General features: G+C 51.2%; 2 protein-coding genes across 2 annotated transcripts; one reads left to right on the top strand and one right to left on the bottom strand.

Moving 5' to 3' along the window:
* Positions 1 to 55: 55 nt before the first annotated feature.
* Positions 56 to 5805, bottom strand: LOC132236085 (zinc finger protein 791-like). Its single transcript, XM_059699496.1, has 3 exons — positions 5650 to 5805; positions 2504 to 2616; positions 56 to 272 (listed from the first exon to the last, which is right to left on the bottom strand). Exons 1-3 carry the CDS (start codon positions 5803 to 5805, stop codon positions 56 to 58), a joined length of 486 nt encoding a protein of 161 aa, XP_059555479.1.
* A 17104-nt stretch (positions 5806 to 22909) lies between these two features.
* TLE6 (TLE family member 6, subcortical maternal complex member) lies at positions 22910 to 27136 on the top strand. The gene is made up of 9 exons (XM_059699495.1): positions 22910 to 23015; positions 23127 to 23415; positions 24043 to 24107; positions 24828 to 25124; positions 25220 to 25470; positions 25773 to 25911; positions 26304 to 26454; positions 26695 to 26771; positions 26918 to 27136. Exons 2-9 carry the CDS (start codon positions 23232 to 23234, stop codon positions 27020 to 27022), a joined length of 1269 nt encoding a protein of 422 aa, XP_059555478.1. The 5' UTR covers positions 22910 to 23015; positions 23127 to 23231; the 3' UTR covers positions 27023 to 27136.
* The last annotated feature ends 389 nt before the right edge of the window (positions 27137 to 27525 follow it).

Here is a 27525-nt window from a genome sequence, read left to right as displayed (position 1 = left end):
CCAGTATCCTGACTTTGATAGCGTTTCTCCACAAGGTCTGTTTCCACAGGCGTGCTCAGACACAAGACACGCTTGGAGGCTCTTCCACACTCCTCACACGGGTGAGGTTTGTGTCCAGTGGGAGATCTGTGAAGGTTTTTCCACACCTAGTACATTCATAGGGTTTAACTCCAGTCAGATGTCTGTCGTGCACGGGAGGATCTGTGATCTGGTTCAGGGTGTCTCCACATTCACTGCCTTCATTACTTTCACAGGGAGTCTCCAGCACATGACTTCAAAATAGGGAGCACACTATTAGGAATTAAAGATTGTAAATGTTGCCTTGGCTGGTGTGGTTAGAGCGTCGGCCATGCACTGAAGGCTCAAGGGCACGTAGCCACCCATCAATGTTGGTCTGTCACTCTGTCTCTTTCTTTCTCCCCCTCCCTTCCTTCCTTCCCTTCTCTCTAAAAATCAATGGGAAAAATATCCTTGGGTGAGGATTAACGACAACAACAAGATTGTAAATGTCTTGATTAATGACTTATTCATGGTTCGCCATGACTATATTGACTATGTAGCTGCCATTTTCAACAAGTGGGTATGTTTTTGGCACTGTCTGCATTGTTACTATGTGCAACAAGCTTTTTGCTCTGGCTGAGCTCACATGGAGCCCTAACTCTCAGTATTCCTTACATCTGGGGCTTCCTGATCATGGTTTCCAACTGAATTCTGTTTTAGACAATATCTACATCACATTTATGAAAATGTTATCTTGTGAACAGTCTCTGAGTACGCTATTGATTAGCTAGGTTTTCTCATAAATTTCAAGTTAGTCTGACATTCTGCCAAGAACGCCCTTTGCCCGCGGGAATGCCACTCACCTCAAACACCTCTCTCGGGTTTCGTGATGATCTCCAAATGCTATGAAATGTCCAGTGTTCTCCAAAAAAAAAGACCAGGAAGCATTTCTTGTGAATCTTACTATTTTCTCTTCACTGGACATTTCAGTCTCTAAAATATTCCACTGAGAACACGATCTACTGACTTTGTGCAGGAAACAACCTGCAGTAATTGGTAGCATATACTTTCTTGGGATCAAGATGGTACAACAGAGGAAAGTAAAGAGACCCTACGTGGATTTTTTTTCATACACTGATCCCAACATAGAAAAAGAAACTGGACATGTGAACAAAGAAACGCTCCAAGGACCTTAGCTATTTGAAACGTTGGCAATAATAGAAAATAAGTCAAAATGGCAGCCTTTTCACTAAGAAATTCTTCCAAGAAACGAAGACTAATGTTGAGCTAAATATGCTCAGAAAATCGAAGCAGGTGTAAGAGGAGATACAGAAAGTCTTCCCACATGAGTGAGGATAAATGAAAAGTCCAACAGAGAAGCTGCATGAAAGACAAACGTCACCCATCGCAAACACAGACTGAGACATGCTTCTGTTGGACATGTCCAAACGTCATGCCTTTATTCAGAACTTATTCCTCCTGAGGGTTGCTGTTCTGCTGTTTGCAGGAACAAAGGCCTAGATTAAGCCTTTTATTTTTTAATTGATTTCAGAGAGGAAGGGAGAGGGCGAGAGAGAGAGAAACATCAATGATGAGAAAATCATTGATTGGCTGCCTCCTGCACGCCCCACACTGGGGATTGAGCCCGCAACCCAGGCATGTGGCCTGACTGAAAATTGAACCATGATCTCCTGGTTCATAGGTAAACGCTCAACCACTGATCCACACTGGCTGGGCAAAGGAGTCTTTCTTTATGGTCCCCAGCTGCCATTGGGAGATCAGATGGTATGTGGCCACTGCCTTGCACCTGGACAAAAGCTCATCATAGGGGAAGATGGAGGGCAACAAACATTTTATGAAAAGGGCTAATACTAGGACCTTAAAGTGATGTTGAGTAAGTGTAGGTTCAATTTCAGCAAAATTATCACGTTAAATGTGTATTAACCACAGTGTAACTGTCTCAAGGGTGAAAACCACAAAGCTGCTCTCACTGCCCCACAGCGAACTGGAGACTTGCTCACACTTATAAAACTGGGAAGTGCCCCAGCCAGGTGGCTCAGTTGGTTGGAGTGTTCTCCCATACACCAAAAGGTTGCCAGTATGATTCCCGGTCAGGGCACATACCTAGATTGTGGGTTCGATCCCCAGTTAGGGCATATACGGGAGGCAACCAATGGATGTTTCTCTTTCACATCAATGTTTACCACCCCCTTCCTTCCTCTCTAAAGAGAAGAAAAAATCAATTAAAAAAAAAACACATCAACATATCCTTTGGTGAGAATTTTTTTTAAAAAAAGAAGCCTCAGACTTTCCTCAACAGTAATAAACAGACTGATATATGAATCTTTGTTTTCATGGAAAAGCTATTTGATTCTAGGTCGGTCCTATGAAGGCTTGGACTGTGTCTGTCTTTTTTCCAACATATCCCCATTCCTTGGCCCCAAAGAGAAGGGACAACTGTAAAAACTATTTCTTCCCTAAAATCTAAGTACAGGGGCCTTACCTGCTGAGGTAAGTCTCCAGCATCACCTCTCTGTAGAGCTCCCTCTGAGCACCATCCAGCAAAGCCCACTCCTCCCCGGTGAGGTTCACAGCCACCTCCGCAAAGACCGTGTCCTGGAACATCCCACATGTCCTATTTCAACAGGGAACCTCTTCACCAATGTGTGTGTGTTGGGGGGGGGGGGTGGGGGGAGGCGAGGAAGACTATCAGGGAACTGGACTCAATTCCTAGGACTCCTGCGCTCATATTCGCAGGGGAAATGAGAGTGAGCAAGCAAACCAAATGCGGTACACTCAGGGATAATAAGTGCTTGAAATCTGGAAGCCAAGTGCAACAACAAGTGATATAGGTGTATCCACAGATAATTACAAGAATGATTTTTACTGAGATAGAGTGGATTCTGAGTAAGGCAAAGACTGAAAACCATCATTCTGATGACACAGAATGGATACTTGGCTTGCTCAAAAGTTATTTCCTTGTCAGCTCCTAGACCCAGAGCCAGAATGTCAGGATTCTGTGAGCAATGAGATTTCGGTGCTGCTTGATGTGAACAACTCTCGCCTTGGAAGTCAACAGCACCGAGGAGCCTGGTCTAGCTCCTCATATCCAAAGGCAGACACAACCCCTCCCAAGCTGAGGTGGACTCTGTAGGCGTCGGTGGAGGCCAGCACCTGGGCCTGGCACACCTGTTGGGTAAGAGGAGCGCCTAGTTCCTGAAGACTCTGTCAAGTCAGCAGGGTCTCACAAACAACTGAGGACCTAGAATTTGAGGAAAATGGAAGTTGTAGTAAAAACAATACAAATTGGACAAATAAAAGAAAGTATAAAAAAGGAATAAAGTGGCCTAACCGATTTGGCTCAGTGGATAGAGCATCGGCCTGAGGACTGGAGGGTCCCAGGTTCGATTCCGGTCAAGGGCATGTACCTTGGTTGCAGGCACATCCCCAGTAGGGGGTGTGTAGGAGGCAACTGATCTATGTTTCTCTCTCATCGATGTTTCTAACTCTCTATCCCTCTCCCTTCCTCTCTGTAAAAAATCAATAAAATATATTTTTTATAAAATAACCACGTATCAGATACATCAGGGATTTCAAGCATCCTTAAAACAGTGGCTTCCGGAGGAATCTTTGTGGTAATGAACAGATTTTGGTGGCAGTTTGCACAAATCTACATCATAAAATGGCAGAAAATTACACACACACATGCACGCACGCACACACACACGCACACGTGCACACACGCATGCACACACGCACACACACACACATGCATATAAAACTGCCAAAATCTGAATAAGCCTTTTGGATTGTACAAATGTTGATCTCCTGGTTTGTTTTCATTTTTTTAATAGTTTATTGATTTTTTTAGAGAGAGAGGAAGGGAGAGGGAGAGGAAGAGAGAGAGAGACATTGATGTGAGAGATAAACATCAATCAGAGTGAAACATCAATCAGCTGCCTCCTGCACATTCCCTGCTGGGAATCAAGTCTGAAACCTGAGCATGTTCCCAGACCAGGACGATGCCCAACCAACTGAGCCACACTGGCCAGGGCTCTATCTCCTGGTTTGTACGAAAGCTCTGTAAGATGCTACCACTGGAGGAAGATGGGGCAAGGGTACAAGACCTCTCTGTGAAACTCTAGTTATTTTTAAGTTAAAAAAGCCCTAGCCTGTTGGTCAGTGGTTAGAGCATCAGACTGAACGGTCTTGGGTTCGATTCTGGTCAAGGGCACCTGCCTCGGTTGCAGGCTTGCTCCCTGGCCCCGTGGCACATGCGGGAGGCAACCAATCCACGTGTCTCTCTCTCCCCGCTTCCCTTCCTCCCTCCCACTCTCTCTAAGAATCAATGGAAAAATATCCTGGGGCAAGGATTAACAACAACAATAAAAAAGTTTTAAAAAAATGAGTGGCTGAACCATCACAGGGTTCTTTTCCTCACATAAAGACGCTCAAAGTTAACCACACAGAAGTGGAGCGGCTGCCTCGGTGTGCCACTGCAGGCCCACGCTCCTGCGCCTTGCTTCAGCTGGTGGCTGTGACCTTCGTGGCTACACCCCACTGAAGGCACCAGGTGGGGATTTCAGGCATACACGCCAAGAGAGGTGGGAGGCAGCGAGGCAAAGGGTGAGGAGTACAAGCTGGTCATCTCTGTCCCCAGTGACTTCTCTCGACCTCTCATTGTCCAGGACCACGGGGCGTGGCAATCAGTGGATGCAATGAAGAGTAGGAGGTGACGCTTTTGTTCATTATTGTGTGTTTCTGGTTTTCTTCCATTCAGAGCACATCACTCCCCTGAACAAAACAGGGGTTCTGTAAGTAAGGCAAGAGAGCTGACTACCCCACCTCACGTGGCGTCTGCAATTGAGCCGGATAGCACACCCTAACAAAGCCCAAAGAACTGTTAGAGAGGCCACAGACTCTCATCACAACGCCATCAACTAGAGCAATCAATTGTGACAGATAACTTACAATAGCCACGTTGTGAATATTAATACACGTTGGACAGTATTTAGAATTTGTGATGGCCTGGAGGGAGATGGGGAGAGAGGGGCCAGGGGGTCCCAGGCCTCCCCAAGTCCTCCGGCCGCCACTTTCCTACCCCCAGGGCCACACACCGGCACCACACAGCCCACTGGAGAGGAAGCGATATCCCGTTTTGCAGATGTGGAAAGTGTAGCTCAGAGAGATCCGGTTGCTCACTTGGCCAAGGTGGCAAATGAACTTGCAAACAGGGTTCGGGAGTCACTCTCCCAGCAAACTCTCCCGGTCTCAGCATCAATGGCTGAGCGCCTGGGCCAGTGATGACGAACCTTTTGAGTCCGTGTGTCAGCATTTTGAAAAGCCCTAACTTAACTCTGGTGCCGTGTCACATATGGAAATATTTTGATATTTGCAACCATAGTAAAACAAAGACTTAGATTTTTTTATATGTATTTTATATATTTAAATGCCATTTAACAAAGAAAAATCACCCAAAAACATGAGTTCGCGTGTCACCTCTGACACGCGTGTCATAGGTTCGCCATCACTGGTAGGCCTTCCTGCGGCCAACCTCTGGTGGGACCACAGGCCACCCCCACAGTCGGGCACCGCCCACACCGACACCAGGAGTGCACCGTCCGACATGTGCCAACCTGCAGATCTCACCTGGTGCGAAAGACAGGAGCGTGCCCACCCCGGGCCCTGGGGCCCTTTATACGTCATTTGCTTCCGGTTCTGGCGTGGCAGGGAGCGGAATGGGGGCGGGTCTTGGTTTGGGGGGGAGCTACCTCCTCCAATCGCTGAGCAGAGCTGGGACGCCATTGAGCCCAAGGGCCGGTCCGCCCTTCCAGGGCGGGTCTGAAGCTGGAATGGCAGGGGGCTGTGGGCGTGGCTTACATGGGACCCGCCCCGGGGCGTGGCTATGGTCAGAACGCCGACCAGCTGTGTGGCTGGAGGCGCGGTCACCGTGCCAGTCTAAGGCGCCCATGTCACCCTAATCCACAATAACTACTCACAAACGCTTATTTCCTCCAACACTTTCTTCACGCTAACACACGTATAAAAAGATATTTCCATGGTTAGAATGTTTCTTCCTTGAATCTCATTTCTTCCAGAAGTGGGGTCAAATTTTGTGCATTTCTTACACGGGGCTTTTCTTACTTATAAATTCCTTGTGATATCCTGTCCTGGATGGCGACCTCGTTCATGTTGTCACATTTGTGAATATTTTGTTTTGTGTATTGGGTGGACCCAGGAAAAATGCGTGTGGATTCCTCAAATACATTCTCATTAAGCACCTTCCATAGCCCCCACTCTGTTCTCTTCACTGAACAGAAAAAATCCTTGCCCTCATCCTTTTTAGATTCTGGTAGGGAGGAACCAAATTAACCATATTAATAAATAGCATATATAACAAATTTAATATGTCACAGTGTGACAAGGGACTGGCTCAAGCACCGATCCCTTCTGCTGTCTCTCCCAAGCCCCACACAGCTGTTTGACTGGCATCATATACAGGAAGCCTCTAACCTGCCTCACTACCCTCACTCCTCCCCTTCTGAGGACCAAGCCCCAGCTTTTTCCAGTTTCTAGGCAAGATGCTTCTGGTACTGGTGGGCTGGCCCAAGGTGACGGAGGTGGGTCCGGGCCAGGTCTAGGACTTTGTGGGCAGCTTCTGGCTGCAAGCTGCCATCTCAGGCACCTGGAGAAGGTCATGTGTTCGGTAGGTGGCAGGTGGGATGAGCTGGGACAGCTGGTGGAAATTGCACTAACAGGCTCAATTTAGAGAGAATTGAAAATTCTTGCAGGTCTTCCATTTAAGGGCATGTCTGCCTATTCAGAATTGATAACTTCATCACACCATAGTATACACAAATCAATTCAGAGCGAATCATAGACATGAATGAAAGATAATAAAACTTCCAGAAGAAACACAGGGGAAAAAATCTGTTTCCCTTAGGTCAGGCAGATTTCTTTGATAAGACAGAAAATGGGACAAACACACACCAAGGAAAAATCAAGTGGGTCATTAAAATTTGTTAATAGTTGCTCTTTAAAAGCCACTGTGAAGAAAGCAAATGACAACAAGGAAAAAATATTTGCAAGACATACTGACAAAGTCATTATATCCAGACGAGATCAAGAATTATTTCAGCCGAAGCCGGTTTGGTTCAGTGGATGGAGCGTCGGCCTGCGGACTGAAAGGTCCCAGGTTCGATTCCGGTCAAGGGCATGTACCTGGGTTACGGGCACTTCCCCAGTGGAGGATGTGCAGGAGGCAGCTGATCGATGTTTCTCTCTCATCGATGTTTCTAACTCTCTATCTCTCTCCCTTCCTCTCTGTAAAAAATCAATAAAATATATTTTAAAAAAAGAATTATTTCAATAGAGAAAAAGCATGGCCACAAAAGGGCTGCCTGTCACTCTCAAAACCTCCTAGCTCAGTATTCTTAGAAAATGCCCACTGACTTGGGATAAAGGGGCACAGAATGCAATTAACTCTCAAAATTAAAGGGGAAAACATGCATAACTTACGTGTGCACATGCATACATACACCCAGAGAGTACATATCTTGGTTGCAGGTTTGAACCCCCGCCCAGTTAGGATGAGAACAGGAGGCAACCAATTGATGTATCTCTCACATCGATGTGTTTTTTTCTCTCTCCACCTCCTTCTTCCCCTCCATTTTCTCTAAAAAACAAACAAACAAACAAGCAAAAAACAATGGAAAAATATCCTTGGGTGAGGATTAAAAAATATATATTCTCAGTGAAAGCAGCCAGGCACAAAAGACCACATATTTTGTGATTCCATTCATGACATTTCTAGAAAAGTCACACCTACAGAGACAGAAAAGTAGGGATGATTCAAAAAGGACAAGAGAGACATTTCAGCGACAATGGACATTTTCTAAAATTGGGTTCTGGTGATGGTTGTACAATTGTACAACTATACAAAAAATCCTCAAACAGTATGCTTAAAATGGATGACCCCATTGTTATGTAATTATACTTCAATAAGTCTGTAATTAAAAATTCTACCAGAAGAGGGTGCCAGAGACCACGAGTTCAGCTCAGAACTGGCCCAGGGCAGCAATTTTCAATGTTTCTCTTTTTTTTTTTTAAATATATTTTATTGATTTTTTACAGAGAGGAAGGGAGATAGAGAGTTAGAAACATCGATGAGAGAGAAACATCGATCAGCCGCCTCCTGCACACCCCCCACTGGGGATGTGCCCGCAACCCAGGTACATGCCCTTGACCGGAATCGAACCTGGGACCCTTCAGTCCGCAGGCCGACGCTCTATCCACTGAGCCAAACCGGTTTCGGCAACGTTCCTCATTTTATGGCACACAAATTAATTACTAAAATTCTGCGGCACACCAAAAAATAGAATATTTTTTGCTAATCTGACAAAAATAGGTATAATTTTGATTTCTTTATACCAGACAGCTATTGTATTGTTGGCTGTCATTTTTTAATTTGACAATCTAAGGGAAAAGAGGTCAGTGTCCATGACTAAATAATTAGTTATTGCATATTTTAACAATTCTTGTGACACACCTGTGTGCTGCAGCACACCCAGTGTAGCTCAGTTGGCTGGATCCTCGTCCGGATACACCAAGGTTGCAAGTTTGATCCCCAATCAGGGTACTATACTAAAAAGATTTAAAAATCGCTAGCCTAGCCCACCTGGTGTGGCTCAATGGTTGAGCATTGACCCATGAACCAAGAAAGAGGCCACCAGTTTGATTCCTAGTCAGGGCACATGCCTGGGTTGCAGGCTCCATCCCCAGCGTGGGGCATGCAGGAGGCAGCCAATCAATGATTCTCTCTCATCATTGTCTATCTCCCTCTCCCTTCCCCTCTGAAATCAATAAAAATATCTATATCAGGGGTCCTCAAACTACGGCCCACGGGCCACATGTGGCCCACCGAAAACATTTATCCGCCCACTGGGTGTTTTTGCCGCTGCTGCCTGTTGCTTAGCAGCCTACTCCTCCCGCCCACAGTGCGCATGTGTGGAATGTGCGCCACACTCTGTCTCTGGACTCCTCCTCTCAGTCTCACGTGTGATCGGACCAGTCATGAGCTTGCCTGTGCAGAGCCTGCTGCTGCCTGAGGACTGAGGTAAGAACAAGTTAGGATTTTTTTTTTTAAGTTAGGAGGTCTATTTTTTTTTTTTTTTTTTTTTTGCAGTTAGTAGGGCCTTTTTTTTTTTTTTGAAGTTTTGTTTTTTTTACTTCAAAATAAGATATGTGCAGTGTGCATAGGAATTTGTTCATAGTTTTTTTTTAAATTATAGTCCAGCCCTCCAACGGTCTGAGGGACAGTGAACTGGCCCCCTGTTTAAAAAGTTTGAGGACCCCTGATCTATATATATAAAAGCCAAAGTGACCATTATGACGGAACGACCAGTCGCTATGATGTGCACTGACCACCAGGGGACAGATGCTCAATGCAGGAGCTGCCTCCAACCCGCTGTCCCTGATCGCCTGATTGGAGCTGCGCCCCCAGGCTGGTATGGGGAACAAGGGGGTGGGTGGCAGCAGACGCCAGCAGCGAGGGAAGGAGTGGGGGAGGCAGGGAACCGCATGGTGGTGGTGCATGGGCGGCCAGGGAAGGAGGAGGCAGGAGGCAGGGAGACAGGGAACCTGATCGGCCCTGATTGCCAGGACCCCACCCGTGCACAAATTTTGTGCACCAGGCCTCTAGTATTTAAATAAATAAATAAGCACAATAAAAACATATTTTTTTAAAAATCGCAGCCCTAGCCAAAGTGGTTGGAGTATCGGCCTGTGCATCGAAAGGTCTTGGGTTCAATTCCTGTTCAAGGGCACCTACCTGGGTTACAGGTTCGATCCCCAGCAGCTATCTGGGTGCGTGCAACCAATTGTTGTGTCTCTCTTACATCAGTCTCTCTCTCTCTCTCTCTCTCTCTCTCTCTCTCTCTCTCTCTCTCCCCTCCCTCCCTTCCACTCTCTGTAAACAGCAATGGAACCCTGGTGGGTGTGGCTCAGTTGGTTGGGTGTCCTCCCATGCACCAAAAGGTTTCTGGTTCTATTCCAGGTCATGGCACATGCCCAGGTTGTGGGTTCTATCTGTGGTCCCAGTGCATGTGGGAGGCAACCAATGGATGTTTTTCTTTTCTCTCTTTCCCTCTCCCTTCCCCTCTCTCTAAAATCAATAAAAACATATCTTTTTGAAAAAGTAATGGAAGAAACATCCTCTGGTGAAGATTTTTTTTTTTAAATCGGGTGCACTCTCTCTCCAGGGAGCACACCAGTGCCTTTCCCTTTCCGTGTCCCCCCCTCCGCCCCCAATGTTACCATTAGCTTCCTCACTCCCAAGCTCCAAGGGCCTTACCATTACCTCCATAACTCATTCCCTAAGCCCATTTATTCTAGGAATTCCTTTTTCTACCTCTGTCATTTACCCAATAAATGTTCTCTTACCAAAAAAAAAATATATATATATATATATATCTCACTGGCCTAGGGGATTATGTCTAATTTGCACAGACTACCTTCTCCTCCTCGCACCTCATTTAGGGAACGAACGACTCTCAAGAAGGTATTATGCAGCCTCTCCAGCCACTGCCTCTTGCACATGACAGCACTGGGATTGGCCAACTGCAAATTTGCTGGGAAGCCTTCCACAATCTCAGACAGCCTTAGCTTGACTGTCAAAAGCAACCTCAGCACGCCCTGCCCGCCCAGCCCTGATGGGGAAGTGTCCGGGGCATGCAGGGCCCCTGGAGACACAGGTACAGGGAAAATCGGCAACAAAGGACTGCACGTGTGTGGACAGTGTCTTCCCTGCAGCCTCCTTCCAGCAACGCGTAACCCAGTGGTTCTCAACCGTCTGGCCCTTTAAATACAGTTCCTCATGTTGTGACCCAACCATAAAATTATTTTCGTTGCTACTTCATAACTGTGATGCTGCTACTGTTATGAATCATAATGTAAATATCTGATATGCAGGATGGTCTTAGGCGACCCCTGTGAAAGGGTCGTTCGACTGCCACAGGGGTCGCGACCCACAGGTTGAGAACCGCTGGCATATACACAGCAGACAGGGGAGAGTTAAATAAAACAAAAAATACCACAGGGCGGTGAGAGGAGAAAGAAAGGCTGGAACTTGGATCATTGCTCATCAGTGACCCAACGTCAAACCAGCAAAGCCACCCGCAGGTCCCTGCCCACCAGAACCTGTGAGAAGATAAAGGTTTATTGTTTCAAGCCACCAGGTTTGGGGGCAATTTGATCTGTAACACTAGCTAAGACATCTCGATTTCTTTAAAAGTGAGAGCGGAGTCCAGGAGATCCGAAATCCGCTTCTGGAACGGATGTGCTTTCCTCCAGGCGCGGGTCCTGGTGGTGGCCCAACCTACTGCCACTGGGTGGGCAGTTCAATGGCAGAACCTAACTTAGATGCGAGCATTAGCGTAAGGGCTACAAGGCTACATCCCCCGGGAGCAAGATGACCTGGGTTCAAATCCTAGCTTAGCCATTTTAGTAACTATGTGACCTTGGGCAGATTAGGTGACCTCTCTGGTAACCTCAGTTTTCTCCTCTGCAAAATGGGGATATCAGGCTTCCTGGAGGAGTGAATGAGTCACTATAGTTACTTCATTTCTTTTTTGAGCCTTGTGGAGAGCAGAATTATGTCCCCCAAAAAGATACATTCAAGTGCTAACCCACTACCCCACTCCGCTCCCCTCACCTATCCCCCCACAACCTGAAAACGTGACGTCACTTGGAAATGGGTTATTACGGATATTAAGATGAAGTCATGCTGAAATAGGGTGAGCCCTAATCCAATGACTGGTGTCCTTACAAGAAGAGGAAAATTTTAACAGAGAGACACACGGGGGAGAAGGCCGCGTGAAGACAGACACAACAATGAAGACGATGTGTCTACAAGCCCAGGAAGGCCAAGGACTGCGGGCCATCCCGAGAGGCTGGAAAAGGCAGGGAAGGCCCTCCCTGCAGCCTTTAGACTCTGCAGTGGTTCTCTCCCGTCTGGCCCTTTAAATACAGTTCCTCATGTTGTGATCCAACCATAAAATTATTTTCATTGCTACTTCATAACTGTCATGCTACTGTTATGAATCGTCATGTAAATATCTGATATGCAGGATGGTCTTAGGCGACCCCTGTGAAAGGGTCGTTCGACCGCCACAGGGGTCGCGACCCACAGGTTGAGAACCGCTGCTTTAGAGGGAGCTTGGTCCTGCTGACACCTTGATTTTGGACTTTGGGCCTCCAGAATGTGAGGCGCTAGAATTCCATCGTTGTAAGCCACATATCGTGGTCATTCGTTACAGAGGCCCAGAGGAAAGGAATACAAGCCTCTTTCCACCAGGTGGCAGAAAGCAAACCTCCATCAAAGCCAGGTAATTTGATAAATTCACTTTTCCTGGGGCCAGGTCTAAGTGCAACGGTGGTCACGTGGTGTCTGAGAGTGGGGACAGCTGGGGGCGTCCTGCCCTTGAGCATCTCCCCGTCCGGCCAGTGTCTTCAGAGAGTCCTTGTCCCCTTGCGCTGCTCCTGGTCATTCGTTCGCTGGCTGGATACCAGAGTCCCTCTACCTACAGGCTTTCTGCAGCTTCTTCCTCCTTTCTGACACTTGGCTATTGTTTCTTGCTCACGTGGGCCACTGGGAAGCTCTGGGGACGGAGGAGAGAGTGGGACCGGTGAAGCCCATCCCCATCTCCCTGCTGTCACTTCTCTGTGGTCACGCCCCAGCCCCCTCTCCACTCTGGGCATTTCCTTGCCTCAATCCAGGTGACTCTGGGGTCCCTAAGGTAACAGGCCTGACTGAGGTGTTCAGGACAGGCCTAGGAAATGCCAGAGCTTTGGAAATGCAAACCTCTTTTCTCTCAAACATTCATCCAGGCCTTGGATTTCCACAAAGTAGCGCACAGCTCAGAAGCCAAGAAGGAAATCTGTGCTTCCGCCTTTCCTCTGCGTATGTCATCCATCCCCTTCCCCAGAGCTCAAGGAGGCTGCAGAGCTGGCTGGCCAGGCTGGGGCGGGCAGGGGACAGTGAAAGAACCAGCAGGGAACACATACCAACAAAATGTCCAAATATTACCCAGCCCCACACACAGGGTTTTCACCAAGTGAGAATGGAATGGCTGCCATCAAATGCCTCCCACTTCTGCCGGGACCCAGAATCTTTGTTTTTGAAGAACCTCAGGTCTGTGCCGTTCAGTGAACTCTCTGCAACGACGGGAATAGTCCAGATCTGTGCTGCCCAACACGGACAGTCCCCAGCCACATGTGACCACTGAGCAACTGACATGAGGCCAGTGCACCTGAGGGACTGAATCAGCGGTTCTCAACCTGTGGGTCGCGACCCCTGTGGCGGTCAAACGACCCTTTCACAGGGGTCGCCTAAGACCATCCTGCATATCAGATATTTACATGACGATTCATAACAGTAGCCACATTACAGTTATGAAGTCGCAACGTAAATAATTTTATGGTTGGGTCACAACATGAGGAACTGTATTTAAAGGGCCAGAAGGTTGAGAACCACTGGACTGAATTTTAAATTTTATTTAATTTTAATCGTTTTAAGCAGTGACAGGGACCCAGCAGAAACCAGGCAAGACAAGCCAGCGTTGGATGAATTAGTGTGCTCAGCTGAAAGTCTACAACCACAGAGGGAGGGAGAGCCAAGCGCACAGAGGGAGGCAATTAGCAGGTTGGACCATAAGTAAAATACACTTCAATTAAGGGCCGGTTGAGGGATCCTGGGTGAAAACCTATTTTGCGGTTCAAATATGGCAGCCCTCACTTTCTCTTCCATAGACCAGCCACAAAACCCAAGTTATGTGTTTACACCAGAACCTCTCAGGGCTCAGAGTTCAGATCTGAACTCTGTTTCCCCCTGTAGCACAGATCAGGGGAAATGGGAGATCTCTGGACCATGTGGATCCCAAGCCGGCACACCTACCCAGGATTCTGTGGCTCCTTGTGAGAATGTGTTAGAGTCCTGTTGGCATTCTATGAATTTTGAACACAACAGGGCTGAGAGCCACGGAGATTAAAACAAGATGAGCACTCATTCAAACCACATTTCGAGTAAATAAAACAAGAATGGGAGAATGGAGGTCTCACTGAGGTGGTGACCTCTCAGGCAGAGCTGAAGGTGAGGGAGGGAGTCAGTGGCTGTCAGACTATCCCAGGCAGATGGAATAACTAGTGCAAAGGTCCTGGGGTAGGCAGAAACTTGGCCTCTCACTCCAAAACTCCAGACTGACCACTTTACATCTTGAGTAGGCATTTCAAACCAGGCCAAAACAGAGCTCTTTAAAAAAAAAAAAAAAAAAAAAAAAAAATATATATATATATATATATATATATATATATATATATTTTATTGATTTCAGAGAGGAAGGGAGAGGGAAAGAGAGAAACATCAATGATGAGAGGGAATCATTGATCAGCTACCTCCTGCACGCCCCACACTGGGGATCAAGCCCGCAACCTGGGCATGTGCCCTGGACCGGGAATGGAACCCTGACCTCCTGGTCCAAAGGTTGATGCTCAATCACTGAGCCACACTGGCCAGGCCCAAAACAGAACTCTTGAATCCCTCAACAGCCCCCTACAATCCCCACCCACTGTTCTCAGATATAGCCTAGATACCCACCGCTCTTCCCACCTTGGCCTTGAACCTGGAAAAATATGTACCAGCCTCAAGGCCTTTGCAGCAGCTGCTTTCAGTTCTCAGATCTGCAGTCCCTGGGCTTGGAGGGCAGTTGGGAAAATTCCTGATAAAATGCGCAGCCTAGGGCTTGGCTCATGGGATGCGCTGGATAAAAGGGAGCGGTTAAGTTTTCCTCAGAAAGGGGGCTTGAAGCTTCGTTTGCATTGCACGTTATTAGCCCATATCTAAGAATTAGAGTGAAAGCATTAAAGATTCCCCGCATTCCAAGTGCCACCCCCCAGCCCCCATCTCCTGCGCTAAGCCACTTCTGGGCCTCACGAAAAATTATCAGGCTTCTCACCAAACAATGAAATTACACGCCGCCCAGCCCCTCCCCACTGGCACCTTCCGACCCCAAGCCCCATGCCCTTCTACATCTCCTCGCCCTCCTCCGCAACCCCAACTGCCTGCGGCTTTGCACGCACGCCGCTCGTCTCCGCAAGGGGACCGCAAGGGTTAAACCGCGGCCCCGGGTGAGCTGATTGACAGCACGACCAGCGGCCCGGGCGAGCCGACCAATCAACGATAGCGGTCGTGGCCCACGTGGGAAAGCGGCCTTGCGATTGGTCAGAGCTGCCGACTGCCGCCCCCGGAGCCCGAACCCACGTGCAGCTGCTGAGCCTTCATTGATCCGCTTCGCGGCGCAGGTGGCGGCGGGGCGGGGCGGGGGCGGGGCGGGGCGGCACCAGGGCGGGCCGGGGCGGGGCCCGACGGGTCAAAGGCCCCCCGGGTGAGGGGAGGGGAGGGGGCTTCCTCTTGGCCTGAACTTGGCTGACCTCGGCGGTTTCCTTCTGGCTCCTCTGAGCCTCTATTGTAAGGGAGGTGAGTAGGCCCCGGGCCTTTTGGAGGACTCCAAGGTCACGGGCTGGTGAGGGGACTTGGAGGGGCATTGGGGGACAGAAGCAAAGGGAAGAAGGGACTTGGTGCAACAAGAGTGATTATGGTAGAGCGGTCTCTTTCCTCCGAACTGAGACATTCCTCCTCATTCATCTGGCCAACTCTTACTCATCCTTCAAAACCCCTTTCCGATGGTGTTCTCTCGGCTTTTGGGAAATGGCCTCAAAACTGAGGATGAGCCTTGGTGTTCTTCTCTGGGTCCCCCACGCTCTGGCTGCCCTCCCCAAGCCCTGATTTTCCCAAGCCCTGACTGTTCTCCCCGGACACATCATAGGGGGCCCCATCACAGGGCGAGACCTCGGGGCCCGACTATTAATCAGCACAGCTGTGGGCACCAGAGTGTTTGAGGAATGGACTAAACTGTAGGGAATGCAGTGGGGTGCTGGAGGTCAGGGGTGGGGTTGGGGGCCAGGACTGCGGACCGGGCCCCGCAGTGGAGACCAGGGTGAGGGGTGCAGGAGGCCCAGGCAGGGGTGGGGCAGGTCTGTCACTGTCACTGCCTTAGCTTTCTGCCCTCAGGACCTTCCATTGCCCTGTTGCTTTTAGAGTCCTGGTGAGTACTACCCGAAGATGACCTCTTCTGGCCATCCCAGCCCCCGGGGGCACCCTCCACGGATGGTGAAGCCCCCAGGAACTTTGGTGAGGAGGGAGAGGATGTGATATGGCATTCACTTCTGGGGGGAGGGGAAGAGCCTGGGGGCTGGGCTCATATCTAATTCTCCTGCTGCTGCTTCTTTTTTTTTTTTTTTAATCCTCACCAGAGGATATTTTTTCCATTGATCTTTTAGAGAGAGAGGGTGGAAGGGAGGAGGAGGGGAAGAAAGAGGGGGAGGGAAACATGGATGTGAGAGAGACACCTAGACTGGTTGCCTCCCACACAGGCTCCGACCAGGACTGGGCCAGGGATCAAATGTGCATCCGAGGTACAAGGTAAATGCCCTTGACTCGGAGGCAAACCAAGATCCTTCGTCTGCAGGCCAATGCTCTAACCACTGAGCAACCGGCCAAGGCTAATTCTCCTCCTTCTGATGGAGGAATATGGGGTGACTGGCCAGGCCTTGAAGTTGGGGTCACTAACCCATCATACTGACAGATGCAAAGGCACTTACTTGCTTTATATATATATATATTTAATGATATTTAGAGAGAGAGGAAGGGAGAGGGAGAGAGAAACATCGATCAGCTGCCTCCTGCACGCCCCCGACGGGGGATTGAGCCCCAAAGAGACCCAGGCATGTGCCCTGACCTGGACTCTAAGGGGCAACCTTCCCGTGCATAGGACGACGCCCAACCATTTGAGCCACACTGGCTAGGGCGGCATTTGGTTTTTAAACATTAAACTTACTTCTTATGACCCAGGTGTAAAACACATGACTATATCATCTGTTTTGTTAATATTTTCCAAGCAAAGTTTCCCACCCTCCAGATGTTACTTCCCAGAGATGACCATTGCGAACGGTTTAGGCCAGGACTGGGCAGATTTCTTCCATAAAGGGCAAGAGAGGGAATACTTCAGATTTTTAAAGCAAGATGCAGAATGGAAGGTACTCTGTGGGTGCTTCAGTAACAAGAGAGAAGGCAAATTACCTGCAGGTTTCGGAGATCCCATCTCACACTCCATCAACCCTTCCAGGCTCCTCATGAGGCCGACACTCCAGGCCTGAGCTCTCAGGACATCCTGGCCCAGCTGAAGAAGCAGTTCCCGAGGTGAGGACAGTGCATGGGGGTCAGAAGTCCCTCTGTGGTCCTAGACCCCACGGAGGGAAAGAATCCTATCTGCTCTCCGGGCGGCTAGGAAGTCCCTGACCCAAAAGACAGGACCAGTAACGGGGAAGCCTGAAGCACAAAGGAAGCCAGTAATCCTAACCCTGGCTTTTATTTGAATGTTTGGTTTTTGTTGTTGTTTAGTGTGAATTTGCATGCATTTAATTTTATAGATGTATTTAAATGCTGCATTAAAACTGTATTCATCTTGACACTGCTCTACATGTGGTCCCTGGAAGGGGATCCTCTTCCCCTCCCAGCCAGGGTCTCATTCTGGGGGAGGGTCCTGCCCGCCCCCGCCCCCCCAGCTGGTCTTTTTCCCCCACAGGTTCCCTCCTCACCTGCGGGCACAGGTGGACAGCCTTTACTACTTGGTGAGCCACAAACCAGACAGCGCCTCTGGGCAGCCCCGGGAAAGGCTGTTCTGTTTTAGCCTCAGGAACAGGGTTTTGAGACAAATTTATTTTGCTAACTTTGGGCAAGTGAGTTACCCCACTGAACCCCAGCTTCATGTGAGTTTTTCTTAATAATAATCTCGCTGTGACAACTGGAAATTCCATCTTTAAAGGAGCGGCTTCTTTAGCTCACAGCACATGACTAGAGTCCTGCCCTTGAGGCGTGTGTGTTCTAGTGTGCCATGTTTTCTAGAACTTTCCATGATGTTCTGTGTCCACAATGTCCAATATGACACCTGCTAGCCACATGTGGCAACTGAGCACTTTGTAAGGACCTGAATGTTTGGTTTAAATTTAAATAGCCGCACTTGACTGGTGGCTACCCCATTGGACAGGGCAGCTCTAAGGGGATGAGAGGGACAAGTAAGTAAATAGAAAAAAACAAAATTAAAAAAAAATGTCAGAATTAAAAGGAAAATAGAAAAGGATGAGCGGAAAATGAGTAAAGATTTTGAGCTAGGGTAGCCAGAAAGGGCTTCTGAGAGGAAGTGGTGGTCACAGAGGATAAGGGCTCCTGCTACCCCTCGAGAGAACAGGGAAAGGTGTTCTAGGCAGTGGGTACTGTATGTGTAAAGGCCCTGGGGCAGGATTGTGTATGACACGTTGGAAGAACAGTAAGGAGGCCAGTGTGCTTGGAGCAGAGTGAGCAAGAGGGTGAGAGAGAAGGGGTGGGGAGAGGTCTCTGGGAAGGCCTTTGACCTTCACATCTAGAATGAAATCCAGGGGTCTCCCTAATTAGCTCTCATTTCGAGGGTATGAAGTGCCATTCTATTTGATGAGAGCAGGGACCAGAGAGGTAAAGTGACTTGCCCAGGGTCACACAGCTGGGGAGAAGCATGAACAGCATTCAAATTCTGCCCACTTCCACTGACCACCGCCCGGTGTGACCCCTGTTGTTCCTTTGTAGCTCCAGAAGATTCGGCGCGATCTGCAGGAACATCACAGGCAGGTGCGTGGCCAGGAGCTCTGGGTACAGCTGCCTCTCCTGGAAAGGCAGGGGAGAAGGGGGAGAGGTGAAAGCGGGGTGGGGGTAGGGGCGGGGGCAGGTCATTCCAGGCTTTTTGGGCCTCGTAGGACTTGTGCTTTTTACCCCAGGGAGGTGGGAACCCTGGAGGGCTGTGGGCAGAGGAGGGGTGGGGCCTAGAACCTCCCAGGATATCAGTGGATCCACAGTCTTGGGAGTATATCTCCCATCCTCTCTCTGAGCCTCTTCTTCTGGCCTGCTCCCTGGGTCCCTGCGTGGCTCAGATGAGTCCAGGAGTGTTTTTCGCACTTTGCAGGTCAGTCGCTTCAGCTCTGAAGGGCCTGTTATGTGTGCCAGACATACCTGGATTACCCTCTTCCTTGTGTCTGAGAGTTCTCAAGGGCCTGGCTCACATCTGAGCCAGGGACAGGTCCGCACCAGAGGCCCTGGCTCCCTGCACAGGGCGCCGTGCCCAGGCTGCAGCATGACTTCCACCCCTGCCTGTCCTCCTGCCACCTGGCCTCTTTCTCCTGGGTGCTGGCAGGGCTTTCTGCCAGTGCCAGATGTGCCTGGCAGAAGGCCAGGGCCATGTCTGCGATTTAGCAGGGGCTGGGGTGGGCAGCTCAGGGAACTGGGAGAGACAGATGGGGGAGAGGCAGGAAGCAACCAGAACAGTTATTCATTCAACAGATATTTATCTATCACCTTGCCAAGGGCTGTTGTAGGTGCCAGGAAAATAGCAGAGAAGAACACAGACAAACGCTGGCCCTTGGGGTGAGCGGAGCTTGGTAAATAGAGGTGTCAGATGATGAGGGCTGGGCAAGGTGGACGTGGAATGGAGCAGCCCCCGGGGGATGTGGGGGACCAGATTGGGAGTGGGTTGCAATTCAGGGTGGTCAGGAAAGACTCATTGAGAAGGTGACATTTGAGCAGAGAACTAAAGGAGAGGGGAGCGGACCATGAAGGTATCTGGAAAAACAGCATGTGCAAAGGACCTGGGGCAGTACCAGGCCCGGCATGCTGGGGAAACAGCAAGGAGGCTTTTGTGCCTGGAGCAGAGTGAGACGGGGGAGGCAGCGAGGGCAGGCTGTGCAGAGCTGTGTGGGCCACGGTGAGGACTTGGGCTTTTACCACAGTGGGGATGGGAGCCCTGGAGGGCTGTAGGCAGAGATAGGACCTGACTCAGGTGCTCACAGGCGGTCTCTGACTGCTACAGGGAGGACTGACTGTAGCTGGGCAGGAGCTGTGTGGGGGTTGGGGGACCAGGTGACAGATGTGTGGGAGTATATCTCACACAGTTATGTGGTGAGAAGTAATCAGATTGTGGACCGTGTTTTGGGAGGGGCCAGAGAGCTCTTAGTGAGTATCAAGACTTAGGGGGGGGCGAGGCCCCAAGAAGGGCCGCTTCTGTTGCTGCTCAACCCAGGAGCGTCCTCCCCACCCCCAGGTGATGATTCTAGCAGCCTTGATGGCCTTTTGGTCCCCAATAGACCACTTCCCCCTCCCCCTCTTCTCTATTTCCCTCTCCTTGTTTTCCCAGCCTCCTTGCTGTGCATTTAAAATCCCAAGCTAGCAGCAGCAGCAGCAGCAGCCAGCCGCTACTCCCACTCCCACTACTCCCCACCGTCTGCCGGCACACAGCTTTCCCCAGGGAGGGCCAGCTAGCAGGCAGGAGGGAGCAGCACTTTTCATGCTGAGTGCATTAAAGTGCCAGTAAATTGCGCATTAACGAGCCAGGGCGAATTGGGGAAGGCTCCCCTGGGCCTCCCAGCTGGGGAATCCATCACTGCTGGCCCCAGGAGGCAGCCGCCCTAAGCTCTGATGGCTCAGAGAGGGGTTCCCACATCCCAGACCCTCCCACCACCACCCTGTTTGCCCAACAGGCAGGGGAGGGCCCGGGCTGTTCCGAGAGGCCTGTAAACACTGCCTGGCTGCACCTCCCCGCCCCCGTCCCCCCCACCGCCCGCCCCACGCCCTCTCCCACTCCCGGTCTCCTCTAACTTTGGGAAATTGGCTTTGCTTTTCTGAGCCTTAGTTTTCTCGCCTGCAAAATGGGAATGGCAGTAATGCCTATTAGACACCTGACTGCCATTAGTGCTTATGCTGCGTTTCCTTATTATCTTTCTTTGTGAATCAGAACATCTCCCCAGTATTTTGGAGTCTGCCCTGGGCCAGACGACTTTGAGGGGCTGCTGGAGGGGAGTGGGAGCCGTAGGCCAGCAGACAACGGTGCTATCCTAAATGGAAGCCATGGGCACGTGTGGCTATTTGACTTAAACAGGTGGCACCAGTCACATTTCAAGTGCTCAGTAGCCACGTAAAGCTGGCAGCTACCCCATTAGACAGGCCGCTCTAGAACCATTTGCTGGCACTATGTTTCATCTGGTACGGGATTAAATATAGCTGCACATGCGCACATCTCCACATGCACTGGCTGGGAGGTTCCAGCCTTGTTTGCTCTTGTCCTCAGCTGGAGGCACATTCTAGGAACCACTGTCCTTGGTTCTAGGCACTTGTGCCATCTGGTTCGCAAGCCACTGGCCCCACGTGGCTGCTGAGCACTGGAAATGTGCCTGTTGGAACGGCAGGAATGTCATTTTCAATTATACCTAGCTCTGTTTAAATAGCCATCCGTGGCTGGTAGCTTCCGTGCAGGGCTGCACAGTCCTATGGACAGAGAGGTTAAAAACAAACCCAGTACCTGTGTCAGATCAGTGCCATGGAGAAAGGGGATAGGGTATGTGGTAGGGAGGAGCATATGCTAAAAGAAGAGCCCTAGCTGGTTTGGCTCAGTGGATGGAGTGTTGGTCCGAACACTAAAGGTCCCGGGTTTGATTCCGGTCAAGGGCAAGTCCTGTGCTTGCAGGTCCGGGCACATGCGGGAGGCAACCAATTGATGTGTTTCTCTCACATCGATGTTTCTCTTTCTCTATCTCTCCCCCTCCCTTCCACTCTCTCTAAAAATTGATGGAAAAATATCTTCCAGTGAAGATTAACAACAACAAAAAAGTACTGACAGGTAGGCTGGTGGCTAGGTAGAAAAAAGAAACTTAAAGATAGATCACTCTGTCCCTTCCATGTCCATAGAACCTTTTAAAAAAATATATTTTAGAGAGGAAGGAAGAGGGAGAGAGAAAAGAAACATCAATGATGAGAGAGAATCATTAATTGGCTGCCTCCTGCACACCCCACACTGGGGATCGAGCCCACAACCATGCTGGGAATCGAACTGTGATCTCCTGGTTCATAGGTTGATGCTCAACCACTGAGCCACACCTGCCAGGCTCCTCAGAACTCTTTTTTTTTTTTTTTAATAAAGCCTGTTTGTTTACTTATTTGTTTGTTTATTTATTTTAATTTTTGTTGTTGTTGTTGTTGTTGTTAATCCTCACCCAAGGATATTTTCCCATTGATTTTTAGAGAGAATGGAAGAGAGAGGGAAAGACAGAGAAACATCGATGTGAGAGAAACACATCAGTTGGTTGCCTCCTGCACACACCCTAACCAGGGCCTGGGCCGGGGAGGAGCTGCCCTTGACCGGAATCGAACCTGGGACCCTTCAGTCCATAGGCTGACGCTCTATCCACTGAGCCAAACTAGCTAGGATTATTTAAAATATATATATATATATATATATATATATATATATGATTTTAGAGAGGAAGGTAGAGGGAGAGAGAGATAGACACATCAGTGATGCAGTGATGAGAAGGAATCATTGATTGCCTCCTGCACATCCCACACTGGGGATGGAGCCCGCAACCCAGGAATGTGCCCTGACTGGGAATCGAACTGTGACCTCCTGGTTTCATAGGCCGACACTCAACTACTGAGACAGAATAGATGGCTCAGGTTTTAGTTTTCAAACATCCCAAGAAAACAGGATGTGCACCCGGATCCGACTCCGCTTTCTACCATCCTATAGCAGCGCTGCCCTCAGGATAGATTTTATCGGCCACTGCCGAGGCTGGCTTCTGGGTACCACAAACTTGCTTTATGCTATGTAGTGCAGAGGGCTCTGTGTTATCGGTAATCACCCCAAAATGTTCAAGGTAGGTGGTGTATCCCCATTTCACACACAGGGAAACTGGCTTGCAAGGGGGGGTTCGCACCCAGGGCTGCCCAATTACAAAGCTTTAGCTGGAATAATGTTTCCCTCCTCTAGGCAGAACATTTCCGACAGTTCATAGAGACATGCAGCCAATCCCTGGGCTTCCAGCCAGGGGAGGTAGGTTTCTGGGTCCTCCAGGAGGGAGGGCACGGGCGTGGGCACATCCTCCTGACCCTCACAACCCGGTGCTGGCAGTACCAGGTAAGCCAGGTCTCCTTTGGTGAACAGGCTGACCAGGACGCCTGGGGACCCGCCTGTACCAAGGTTTCCCAGCACCCAAGGGTCAAGCCCCCACAGCCCTCCGGTCTTCAGGGGCCAGACTTCAAAGACGTCATGGCCACAAGGTCATCTGACTGGCACCAGCAGCCCTCTGGAGTGGACGACTCCCCAGCTCACCAGCTGGACACACGGCCGTCTGGGGACTCTGAGCCCCAGTTTTGGCAGGATGTTCTGACCCAGCAACTCTGGCAGATGTTTGCCGGGACCCACGATAAGGTGGACCCATCGAGACACAGGCGTGAGTCTCCCTGAGGTTGGGAAGTGGGTGGCCTCGGCACACGTGGAGGGCGGCGCAGGCTGAACCGTGTCTTCCTCCTGCCTCTCCCCATCCCTTCCTCCCCTCCCCTCGTCACAGCGAGAGAACAGATGCCAGGCGTGGTAAGTGAATGGGCTGGCGGTAATCCTGGCTGGGCCCCAGTGCAGGTTCTCAAGTTTCTGTGGGATTGGCCCACCTCCTCCACCCTCAGCCCTTTCGTGCCCTCCAAGGAGTCGGGACTCTGTCCTGAGACTGTCTGAACTCTGCCTGGGTCAGGGGACTCGGGCAGTTGCCTCGTCCCATCCTCACCGCCTGGGCTGTGAGGTTCTAAGACTAACCCTGGGCAGGTCCTTGGGTCTGACCCTGTTTCTTGCTGGCAGGAGAGCCAGAACGTAGGACCATTCTACTTTGGAGCAAAACCCTATACCGAAGATGCTTTGGGTAATTCCGGTGGGACGGGGGGGGGGGGGGGGCGGGGGGGGGCGGGGGGCGGCGGCGGAGAGGACAGGGGGAGGCAGCTTGTTCCAGGGGGGCCATATCTGCTGCTAAACTGCTCTTATCTCAGCCCAGTTCTCCGCCCACCTGTGCCCTTCCACATCTCCCCTCCAGGTTTCCCAGAAGGGAGCATAGGGCCAGGCATGGCACAAGGGGTGATGCTGTCCCGTGTGGCCCAGGTAAGACCCAGGCAGGAGCCAGGCATGAGATGCCCCTGCATTGAAAGTCTGGGCCTCGGGCAGAGCGAGCCAACGTGGCTTAGCTTTGATCTTGGTCCCCCCGCAGGAGCCTGCTAGGAGAACCTATCGCTTTCTGAAGCCCATGTAAGTGTTAGACCTGCCTCTCCTACCTGTACCTCTGTCCCCGGGAGGTGGAGGAGCCCAGAGGTACAGGCATGTCCTCACCCTCCCCATCACCGCCATACCGTCTTCAGTAACTGGAGAAGAGGGGTCTGGGTAGGGATGGGAAACTCGAGTTACTTTCATACCAGCATCACTATCCCTACCCACATGACCAGCCCAGGTTCAAGGGATTGGAGGAGGCAACTCCCATGGAATGGGGAGGGGGAGGGGGAGAGGCTGTTTCCGAGCTGGAGGCAGGCATCCCCAGCCTTGCGGTCTGAAGCTAGGGGAGCCCGATGTGGGAGAGACAGTTTGCCTGGAAGAAGGGCATAGTGGCTGGGACCTTGAAGGATGAGCAGGAGTTTTCCAGGGGGCAAATCATTGCAGGCAGACGGGCGCAGTATTTGGTTATGGGACAGGGAGAATACTTGGAGGGGTGTGGGCAGGAGATGGGAAAGGGTAGTGTAGTGGGGAGAGAAGGCCTGAGAGAAAATCCCCACATCCGAAAAAGAAAAAAGTCCCTCTAGGGCCTTGATGGGTGCCCCCCTTTGGGCAAAGGGGCTCGCAGGCAGGCCAGTGACCCCTAGGTCTCCCCTCCTAAGATGCTGGGACCCTGAGGACTTCGAAGTCACATGGAAGAGGCCAGATGCCTTGCCCTGGCAACCCAAGAAGCTGGCCATCCCACACAGGATGAGGCTGATGCGGACGCTGAAGCACGGGGAGTCCGTGCTGGCCACCGCGGTGAGCAGCTTCACGCGGCACGTGTTCACCTGCAGCAGGAGTGGCATCAAGGTGTGGAGCCTGGCCGGCCAGGTGGTGGAGGACATATTCCCCGTCAGCCACCTGCGTGTCCAGGTGAGCGTGGGGCTGGTTCCAGGGGGCGAGGCTTGTGGGAGCAGGAAGAGCCCCCGGGAGGGCAGGACGCTCACCTGTGCCTCTGCCCTTCCCAGACCCCGGGGGCCTACCTGCGCACCTGCCTGCTGTTCTCCAACAGCACGACGCTGCTGACGGGCGGCCACAACCTGGCCAGCGTGAGCGTTTGGGACCTGATGGCATCCTCCCTGCACATACGAGATGAGCTACCCGCTGCAGATCTCACTTGTCAGGCCCTGGCTGCCAACCTGGAGGACAGCCTGGCCATTGCCAGCTTCACCGAAGGCACCATCAGGATCTGGGACTTGCGGAACCACAGTGTGGTCAGGTGTGACCCCGGGGTGGGCGGGGTCATCCTGAGAGCCCCTTCAGACATCATCTGCTGAGCAGGGACTCAGCAGTCCCCAGGTTAACGCCTTTGCCTGCTTGAACTCAGATCTGAGAGGGTTGAAGACCTGGGTTCAAATCTTGACTGGGCTGGGCTGTTTCCTCAAAGCCCCCAGTCCTGGTATTTTTTGTCTATCTCAGTTTCCCCATCTGTCAGCTGGGGATGGTTGGGTGAGTGATGTTCCTTGGGCCCAAAGCTTAGAGTCTCAGTTCCAACCCCCTTCTGCTGCCTCTCCTGGCCAGGGACCTGCCAGGCCCTACGAATGGAGCCAAGAGCATTGTTGTCAAAGACAATAACATCTGGACCGGGGGTCTCGATGCCTGCCTACGGTGCTGGGACCTGAGGACCAAGGAGCCCCGGGAATACCAATTTGAGTCTCAGGTGTGCTGGCTGGGATGGGGCCTGCTTGGCCAGGTAGCAGCTGGGTCTTGGGCTAGAGGAGGAGGTGGATGCTGTGAGGTAGGGTGGGGGGATAATGGTACCCCAAGTCTTGGTGGTGCTGGGAAGAATAGGGGCCATTAGAAATGTTCTTTCCTGTTGCCCAAATAGCATTGGATACTTTCACAGTCTTTGTGATAATTTCATAAAGTAGAGAGGACCCGCCCATTCTACAGATGAGCAAACCAAGGCTTGGAGATGTAGAGTTGCTTGTTGGGGCCTTGCAACCAGGAAATGGGCAGATGGTCAGCCCCTGGGGTTGGTTCCCATACTGTTGCCCACCTCCTGGGCCAGGCTGGGCCCTGACCAGGTTCTTTCCTGCCACCTACCCCCAGATAATAAGCCTGTCCCCCAGCCCCCGGGAGGACTGGGTTCTGGTGGGCACAGCCAATGGCCAGCAGTGGCTGCAGTCCACCCTCGGGGGCCAGAAGCACATGGTGGGCTGTAAGAACAGCACCATCCTCGGTCTCAAGTTCTCCCCTCTCGGTGAGTGGGGGAGTACTGTGTGGCCCCCAGCCACCCACGGGGCCCCACCCCACTCTGACTGGGCCCGGCCTCTCTGACCTGCCCTGAGCCCCTTCCTCCCCTCTACCCTTCATCAGCCTGAGCCTCTCATATTGCTGCTAGGGGACAGGTGGGAGGTGGGGGTTCCTCCATTTCCCGGATCCCCAGGAGTGTGGCCCTCCGCTGCCAGTTTTGACTTGGTGCCCCTCTGCCTCCTTCCAGGCCAGTGGTGGGTGAGCGTGGGGATGGACAACCTGGTCAGCATCTACAGCATGCCCAGAGGAACCTTGCAGTTCCAGGTACCATGGAGGCCTGGGGGTGGGGCCGGCGGTGCTTAGGCCAGGAGTCCCAGTGCCAAGGGCCCACAGGGACCGCATTTGAACTGACAGGCCCGGGTAGGGGCCAGGGTGAGTGCGCCTCCCCTGCTGTGCTCCAACCCTCCCAGGTTCCCGAGAGAACTTCCGTCATGTGCTGTGACGTTTCCTCTAACAACCGCCTGATTGCCACGGGGTCCAGGGACCATGCCTCGGTGTACCAGATCATGTACTAAGGGCTCACTACTGCCATCTCAACTCGGGGTCCTTTCCCCCCCCAATGAGGGGGAAGCGGTGGAGGGTCATGATGGGTGGGCCGGTGGTCTTTGTCACGTGTAATAAAGCAACTGGAAAAAGCAGAGCTGCCCGGGTTCTGCGTCGCGTGCCCTGGCCGTCTTGTGAAGATGGGGAAGGACTTTGTCCAGCCTGGGTCTCTGAGCCTTTGAGCCCACATTCTCTGAGATCTGATCAACGCCACCAACCCCTAGCCCTGGGTGGTTTGGCTCAGTGGATAGAGCCCTGGCCTATGGACTGAAGGGTCCCGGGTTCGATTCCGACCAAGGGCATTAAAAAAAAGGGCAACTAACCCCCACTTGGGAGGCAGGGGGGATATGGAACACTCCCCTGAGCTAATCTCTCCTCATCTCACAGAGATGTTTTTCTGCCGCTTCCTGCACAATTCCAGGGATGGAGTTCTCGGTCCTTTTGAAAACGCCCTGTCTGACTAGACCAGAGCTTC

This window comes from Myotis daubentonii, chromosome 5 (genome assembly GCF_963259705.1).
Source record: "Myotis daubentonii chromosome 5, mMyoDau2.1, whole genome shotgun sequence".
Classification (NCBI taxonomy): domain Eukaryota; kingdom Metazoa; phylum Chordata; class Mammalia; order Chiroptera; family Vespertilionidae; genus Myotis; species Myotis daubentonii.
This window is presented reverse-complemented; position numbering and strand designations above follow the sequence as displayed.

Bases quoted from the DNA above. Each gene is read 5' to 3' on its own strand.
- LOC132236085 (XM_059699496.1), bottom strand. From the start codon at position 5,805: ATGGCGTCCCAGCTCTGCTCAGCGATTGGAGGAGGTAGCTCCCCCCCA. The intron at 2,617-5,649 runs GTGAGATCTGCA...GGGATGTTCCAG, and splicing joins GCTCCTGTCTTTCGCACCAG to GACACGGTCTTTGCGGAGGT. The intron at 273-2,503 runs GTAAGGCCCCTG...CCTATTTTGAAG, and splicing joins CTGGAGACTTACCTCAGCAG to TCATGTGCTGGAGACTCCCT.
- TLE6 (XM_059699495.1), top strand. From the start codon at position 23,232: ATGGCCACAAGGTCATCTGACTGGCACCAGCAGCCCTCTGGAGTGGAC. The intron at 24,108-24,827 runs GTAAGACCCAGG...CTTTGGGCAAAG, and splicing joins TGCTGTCCCGTGTGGCCCAG to GGGCTCGCAGGCAGGCCAGT. The intron at 25,125-25,219 runs GTGAGCGTGGGG...TGCCCTTCCCAG, and splicing joins TCAGCCACCTGCGTGTCCAG to ACCCCGGGGGCCTACCTGCG.